This window comes from Phalacrocorax carbo, chromosome 13, assembly GCF_963921805.1.
Source record: "Phalacrocorax carbo chromosome 13, bPhaCar2.1, whole genome shotgun sequence".
NCBI lineage: Eukaryota > Metazoa > Chordata > Aves > Suliformes > Phalacrocoracidae > Phalacrocorax > Phalacrocorax carbo.
Window position 1 is genome coordinate 6,286,634 of NC_087525.1, and position 8,245 is coordinate 6,294,878.

Here is an 8,245-nt window from a genome sequence, read left to right on the forward strand (position 1 = left end):
CTTTAGAGCTGTTTTCATTAATGTGACTTCCAACCTTGATTGGGTTGACTGCATGAGGGAGGAACTTTTTTTAAAAAATATTGGTGAATGAGGACACTGAAATATTATTTACCTTCCTGCTTAAAGTTTTCCATCTAATTTCTGAAGGAAATACGGAGAGGAAGTAAAATCCACAGAACCAAAAAGCAACTCTATACAATGTACTGTTAGAAAGGGGGAAGTGAACAAAAGTGCACACAGTTAATAAAAGTAAATATTCTTGATTGCCAAAACTCACTCTGAGACTTTTTTGTCACTGCTTCATTGGGATTGAACGTGCTTTGGAGTACATGCGTCTGTCCTCATAGTTGAAGACAGACTGACCAACTGAAGAAAACTGGCCAAGGAAAACAGTAATATGTCACTTGCAGCATCCCTTTACACAAACCACATTCATTCTACTTTAATGTCAGATTACCCTACAAGTTCTACATATGAACAATAACCTCATTTCCTGCTCATTTCAGAATACAGAATACAAAGGAGAATACTGGGCAGACCATCCTACAATTAAAATATTCTGGGAGGTTTTTCATGAGTTGTCTTTGGAGAAGAAAAAACAGTTTTTGCGTAAGTATTTGAAACTACTTTGCAGAAGTTGTGAACTGAACAGGATCATGGTGATTTCAGGCTCTTGCTATAAGAGGGCAGATGTAAATATCTGTCTATACTTATGTGATTAACTTTATTTCAAAGACAAAAAGTCATAGTAGAAGAAACTTATTAGGAGCTTATCTCTGATTTTCCTGGTGTTGTCCTGAATAATTCTGGGTGATGGGCAGTTATAAGGTCACAGTAGACCAGAGCAACATTAAAAAAGTAAAACGGGGAGGTGGAGGAAGAAAACCCCTAAAGCCCCAACAACCTAAACTGCTAGTGTCATTTATCTGATGATTAGGAATTTTTTAGGTGTGTTGATGTGAGGTTCACATCCCCGAGTTTTTTTCATTGCACATAGATGGAATTTTGGGTTTATAACTGATTGTAAATACCTCAAGGTACACGAGTGGAAATGTACAGGAGAAAAAAAGTGATGGAAGCTTCCTGTGAATAAGCTTTTGTTGAGAATAGATTGCAGATTAGTTTCCAATTTAGGTAAATTTTTTATTGAACAAACTACTGTGTATATTTAAGATGCTTGCAAATGCTTAGTAAAGGTATAGCCAGTGGATTTTAAATAACAAATTCTGATGCTTTAAGAACTTTTTCTTGTGTGTAGGACACTTCGGTTTCATATGCAAAAATGAAATGTTTTCCTTTATATAATCACTTGTTAAAAGTTCATATGTGCAAGCTGGAGATCAGGTTAAGTCGTCATTCCCTGTTTTTCAAACTTATCAGAACAGCATCAGTGTGAAAAGCTAACTACTGCTGGAACAATTAAAAAACACAAATAACAATTAGAACTGCATATATGACATACATACAATGTTAATATTAAGCTACTTTCAAACTTTGTCTGTTTTTTCTTGGCAGTGTTTCTGACAGGCAGCGATCGTATTCCAATTCTTGGAATGAAGTGTCTTAAACTAGTCATCCAACCAACAGGAGGTGGAGAAGGTTATCTTCCGGTAGCTCACACTTGCTTTAATCTTCTTGATCTTCCAAAATACACAGATAAAGAAACCCTAAAATCTAAGTTGATCCAAGCTATAGATCACTATGAAGGTTTCAGTTTAGTATAACTTCAGAAATGAGAGTCCTGTGTAATGTGGGATCATTAAACTAACTTTTTGTGTCTCTTGTAGTGGTAAATTCAGTGGATTAAATGATGGAGTTGATAATTGATTATTTGCAAAAATGTTCAGTGGTACAGATATTCATGGGAGCCAAAAAACATTTACAAAAATGACGAACTGTCTTAATACATACCTTCTTGTACAGAACCATGTGGATTTTGCCATCTTACAATAAAACGGAGAATATCGTGAATGGGAGTCAAGTTTCACTAACATGAATTAACATTTCACCTTACGCAAACAATTTGGTGTGAGAGTGCATGAGAGACTTGCCTAAGTTTCAAATCACTTAGTAAGAACATTTAACTTTTTCCCTGATAAATTAACTTGGTAACCTTTCATTTTGTAAATAATAAATTTTTGTGATAAAATAATTATGTTCCAATAGCCGTATGGTTTCTATTGCTTGTAATTGAATATGAGCTTATTTTATGGCTTTTAACAAAAAAGTGACTACTCTTATTTCTGAAGATATATTTTTCTGGTTTGTTTTAAGAACCTTAATAATGAAAGTGATTGTTTAAGAGACATTCTTCTTCACAATGTACAATCCCTGAAGCAGTCACTTAGTGCCGATACAAAACTGCATACAGTGGCATTTTTAATATGTGGCTGGACAAGCTGACTTACTACACTGTTTTATTTTTAAGGACTGATTCTTTAAGTAAGTGGACGCAGTTACAGAAGAGGTTAATTTATCATTTGAAACCTCTGCAGCCATGTGTCAGGAATACAGCTTAAAAGAAAAAGATGCACCGGACAATTCTTGCTGTCAAGAGGTTAAACATTTATTTTTAAATGCTGAAAGCGTAGTTTATGGTTTCTAATAGAATTTTCACTTTTTTCCAGATAAATGCATTTGAAATAACTCTTTAACACCCCTTTCCCTTTTCTTAAGATTTTATTTTTAGTATAATTGCCCTGAGACGATTGTGCTTAGCTGGACACTTCTGGATCTGACTTTCCTTCTCTGGTTAAATTCCAGATTTTGTGGTGTTAATGCATATGTGACTTGCAGCTGTGAAACAAATATTTATTTTTTTTAGATTTTTAAATGCAGTGAAAAAAATTCAAGCTATAATAAAAGACTTGAATGAAAACCTTTGTTGGTCGATGTGTATGGATGCTTGCATCACGCATATTTCTTCAATTGGAGGGCAACTTTTGTATGCATTAAATCAAGAGTATAGCTAGGATACCAAGATCTCACTTGAAAAGCAGGGAAATTAATTCATTGTAATAAATTTTATAACATGCAGCTTCTGTGCTGGTAGTAGATGTGCATATAATACAAAGCAGTCAGTACAGTTACAATTTTTTTGTTTTTTTTCCTTAACGCTGTGTTTCTACAGCTTTCTCATGCGGTGTAACCTCTAGTACTTTGTATGCAGCCCGTATTCTCTCTTTTCCAACATTTGTTACCTGGCTGGGAAATTCTCCCTTTTGTAAAAAACAAGAAACCAACAAATACTAAAGTGGCCTAATTCTAGTATACATGGAAGAAAGAAAAGGAGAAGAAGAGGGAAAAAAAGAAGAAAAAAGCAGAAGCATTACAACGTCATTTTATCAGGTAATATTAAAACAGTTTTAAATTATGAAACACCAAGATTGCAAAGGCAAATAATCAAAAATTAGGAAGTGGCTTATTTCTTTCTCCCCTTGTGTATCATTACATGATCAAGTGCTTTTTTCCCTATGGGACTCCTGCTCCATTCAGTGTACAAGCTTGCTGTTCACTGATTAGCAGGGGGATTTTATGTTCGGTTGTACAGGTCCAAGTCTAATTTAGAGCCTGTCATCTAAACCCAGCACTAATATATGTATTAATTTCCCAGTGGGACTTCCTCTTATTTTTGCTGTATTAGATTTTTCATCAATGTCAAAATTATTCTGAAAGATGAGTAATAGCCTTATTCTGTAGGTGAGGGGGTCTGAGACAGAATCCGAGCCCTAGTTACTGAACACTTGCCAATTTTTGGTGCCCGGTTTAGAATGTGCTAGAGAACTTAGATGTCCTTTATCTTTGAAATGCAGTTACTGTTGACTAAAACTGCTGTGGTAATTACTTCATACTGCTGCAAAAGTTTCTCCAGCATTGGCAAGACCTATTTCTTACTCTCTTGGAAGATTAGTGGACGTTAGTAAGCATTGGGAGGGCAGGGGCTGTGGAGTGGTGGGTTAAATATCATGTTAAGAACCAACTGGCAGAGTAGGGCTAGAGTCACCTTCCTCAGGGCAGTGTTCACCTGAGACTTCATTTTGTGATTTTGGCCTTGGTTTTATCCACCACACCTCAGAAGTGGAGCTGAATCCTACAGAGTATGATCATATTTGCTAAATGCTGTTACCTTACAAGTGTTAGCTCAGTCTGTGCAGTGAGACAGTGCCCTGTTGCAAAACAGATGTTATCTAGGTAAGAAGGTAAAAGACTTTCATGTAGTACTAGAACAATTAGTAGTCATTATATTACTTCTGTAATGCTATCAAGTCTAATGCTTTCTGCAATAATTATTTTGCCATTAGTTCTCTTAACGGTTGTAACAGCCCCGGGAAGGATCTCTACAGGAATTGTGTACTTAGGTGTTTCCTCTGGCTGGAAGAAGGTGGGCAGTAGGAAGTGCTTTCTCTTTCTTAGATCAAGTATCATTTTGCATACAATATTTGATGCTGTATGTCATGTGAGAAAGGGAATGAAAAGATCCCTTCCATTCAATGCTTAGCTAAAATAACCATGGTGTTAATGAAGAAAGCCTAGGGCCTTCCTCCGTGTCAAATCTGTGTTAATCAGGAAAGCTTGGGTGCCACTTTTTAAAATGATCGTGCAAGTAACTGGGGGATAGTAGTAGTCTGGGCTGCAGTGGGAGCGTTTTACAGTAATTAAGAATCTTTAAAGACAGGGGTTTTTTTTCTATAATTAGATTAGGATTTTGATAAAGATTTAGAATTACCACTGGACAATGCTAGGGGCATGGCAAACTTGTATCCCTCTCCATCATGGTTACTAAAGGAGGACTTGCAACAGCAGTGCAGTCATGCTGGATTTATTGTGTCTGTCACATTGGTACTGGGCTGAAGATTGAATTTACACGACAGAACTACGCAGGCTGCTTCAACTACATGTATAGCAGAAGTTTGTCTCATTCTCCAGGGAAAAATGAAAGAACGCTGTTGTCCGTGCCAGTGTACAACTATTACAGCAATGAGCCCTGCTTAAGCACAATGACGTGTCTCCTTTGGCACTTTATGGGAGTTACTACTAAGAAGGTTGTTCTTAGTGTAGAGCATCAAGCCATGGTATTCCTTTAATCAAGCTACTGGTTTTGTCTTTCTAGGTGCTGTTCAGGTTTGTGTTGATCAGGTTTGGAGCAGTAACTTTAAAAACCTTACCTAGATCTCAGGAGGCTTAGAGCATCCTCTGTCACCTGCCATAGCCAGATTCAGTACTGCAGCTTAGAGCCCCAAGGAATCCCCTTGACTGTTTTTCTGGAATACATGCACGCTTAATCAAATAACACCACCAGCCATAATTTCTATGTGCTTGAGTTCCCTGACCATTTGACTGAGTCCTCAACTTTTTACCTTGAGGAAAGGAGCCTGTTCATGCCTAAAGGCATTATTTAACACTGTGCTACCTGTTACACTGACTCACTTTATGCAAGTGGGGTATACTAAAACTTTCTAAGTGCAAAACTGTGCTTTCAGACCTGCAGAAATGACTTGAATGAAAAAGATGTCTTTTATCTTCTGAGCACAAGATAACTAGGGGTAAAAAAAAAAAGGCATCTAAAACCAACCGCGGCAATACCATAGGTGTAGGAGAACTGTGTAACAGTAACACACGGGCAGATCTGCTGGCCTCTTGTTACCAGCAGAGTGAATAGTCTGACTTCCTGCATATCCCTTGGGTTTGAACATGCTGTATCGGCCTTTTACAAAGCAACAAAATACTGTGTTGCTGAGAGTGTGATCAAAGCTGTGAGGGCTAGGGTAGCAGTCAGCGTTATTATTTTTTTTGCTCCAGCCAAAGGCATGGGCATCAGTCTCAGATTGTTAGAAAGGAAAAAAATGTTTATGGATCTTGTTCCACATAGGAAGCACAGAGCTATTATGTTCAGCACAGTTAGTGTGTGTGGTGCTAGCAGGGATTTTTATCTCACCGAGGCTCCAGGCTAGTCTTGTCAAGGGGTCGTTCCCAGAGCACCTGCGTCCTATACTGGGCAGTCCCTCGGGGGCTGTGAATATCTACAGGTATTCACTGCTTCCCCCCGCGTGCCTGATTACGTGAGGAATTTCAGTAAGGAAACAAAAGATTTATGTTATGTGAAAACTTCAGTTTGAGGAGAGCGCAAAACTTCAGTTTCCTTCCCTTTTTTGAGCAAATACATGTTTTTTCCATGAGAAGGAACAGGGCTGGCAGGCTGTAGCTGAAACCACCATTTCAGTAGGAAGTTCATTTGCTGTGTCTTTGAAAAATCTTACAGGTGGAACTAATTTAATTATTTGTGCCTTAATTCTGCACAGAGGCTATGTGGGTGCACCTGCTAGCAGCAGTGCTTGAGTACTCTGGGAGCTACATACAGCATCTCAACAAGCCTGAGGCTATCCACTGGCAAGGTATGGATGTCCTAATGCGTTCTGAGGTGCGATAAACAAAGGGAGAGGGCAACTGAGGAGGTAAGGGAGATCAGTAGTATCTTAGATGAGGGAGTAGCTGGAACAGACCTACAGCAGTTTGGGGGAGTTCTCTGCTGCCCCCGTGCTGGCCACGTTGTGGCTGCAGCTCTGTAGCAGGGTGTTAACGTAGAGGTCAGCATAGCCCACTGCCCTGTCGAGTGTTGGAGGTTTCTGTAGCCTCTTCTCTGCCTGTGGCCGGTAGTAAAAGCCTAGAGGAGTTTTAAAGGTTGGGGTGAGAAGGTAGCGATACCCCACTGTAAGGGCTGAGGGTAGTTCTCGTTAGCGTACAGCCTTCCTGCTCTAGTTGCTGTGGGATGCGAGGCAGCTTCTGTAGAAAGCTGCAGAGCAAGAAGGGGCCGAGTTGGTCTCAGTGTCTCCAAGGGCCTCTGCATGGTGCTGCTGGCACCCCAAGCAGTAGGGGAGGGAGCTGAGCTGGGCTCCCTGCAGCTGCAGCTCACCTGTGTGCAGGTCAGCTTGTGGTGCAGTGCACACCCAAAGGGTGCATAAAGGGTGTTTAAACTGTTTTCCCTCGCTGGCAAGAGGCCTCTCACTAAGGACCCTCGTTTCGCTGAGCCAGCTGTGGGGAGAGCCCATTGAAAACCAGGTGAGGAGCTGGCAGGCCACTGCGGGGATGGTAAGTCGGGCTGTCGGGGCACGCCAGTGCTGGGCTCTGGCCCGGTGGTGCCAGCACCCCACATGCGCCCTGCCTTTCTGGAGCTCCCGGGGCTCCGCATGAGCTATCCGTGTGCTGTTGGAAAGGGGAGGCTTGTGCTTGGATATAGTGCTTTGCTGTTTGACAGCACTATGAATAATAATTGTACAGAGTTAAAAAAAAAACAACAAACCATGACCAAACAACAAAACCCCACTGAAGTGTGTTTGTGTGTTGTTTTTAAGGATTTTGGAATTGTGTTCCTCTGTGGCTTTTGAAAACTTAAGTCACTAGGAATATATAGAATCTGTAACTTAATTGGTAGTTTGCATGTGGTTGCTCTGTCAGCGGCTCCTTCCCAGGTGCTACTGGTGCGGGCAGGGGCTGCTCTGTCAGGGGCTGGGCTGCAGCAAGTGGGGTTGCAGGAATGGCAGGGTATCTCTTGCTCAGTGAGGGTCAAAACAACAGTCCCGTGGTCACAGAGCGCTTGGGCTTGTGTCTCTTAAGAAACTTAGTCCTTTAAAGAGCTGTGGTCATGCTTCCCCTGTCTCCACAGCAGGATGACTATATGCTGAGGGCGTGCCTTGCAAGTTTTCGCTTGGTCTGTTGTTCAAAAGGTCCAGTATGAAGAGTTGTAGCGCAGCTCTGTTTCTGTATTTCACTTGAGAACTGCTGTACTGGGTTACCTTAATCTGAGGTACGAATTGTCTCTACCTGTAGCTAGTCCAGGTGCTTACAGGAGAGCATAGCGAGAGGAAAATAGTCTTTTCCTTGGAATCCTCCTCAAGGAGCTTCAGTAGTCCTGTCTTAATTGGGATTAGCCCAATTCCTTTTGAATTCCCAATTCCTTTTTGAGGCCACTTTGAGCTCCCAGAGTGTCCTGCACAACTGAGTTCCACAGTTCGTGTGTGGTGGTTTATTTCATTGCCTCTGCTTTTCTGCATCTGCAGCTGAACGGTCCTTGGGCCTCATGTTGGGAGGGTAAATAGCAACTCTTTTCCCTTTGTGCCCCATTATTAATACTACTGTTAATTTTCCTACTAAGTCCTAGCAGCCCATATGTCTGCTGAGCAAAGACTGACTAGTAAGGGTGCTGTTGTGACTCCGTGACTTCCCTTGATTAGTTATAGCTAGTTTAGAA

At 40.8% G+C, this 8,245-nt stretch overlaps 1 protein-coding gene across 5 annotated transcripts in view; it reads left to right on the plus strand.

Moving 5' to 3' along the window:
- HERC4 (HECT and RLD domain containing E3 ubiquitin protein ligase 4) overlaps window positions 1-2,878 on the plus strand; it is a 35,940-nt gene extending 33,062 nt beyond the window's left edge. For all 5 annotated transcript variants that reach the window (XM_064464713.1, XM_064464711.1, XM_064464716.1 and 2 more), the window contains 2 exons: window positions 507-609; window positions 1,516-2,878. In XM_064464713.1, coding sequence (XP_064320783.1) covers window positions 507-609; window positions 1,516-1,724 — 312 coding nt within the window. In that variant the 3' untranslated portion in view covers window positions 1,725-2,878. The remainder of the gene's footprint in view (window positions 1-506; window positions 610-1,515) is intronic.
- Window positions 2,879-8,245: the final 5,367 nt, after the last annotated feature.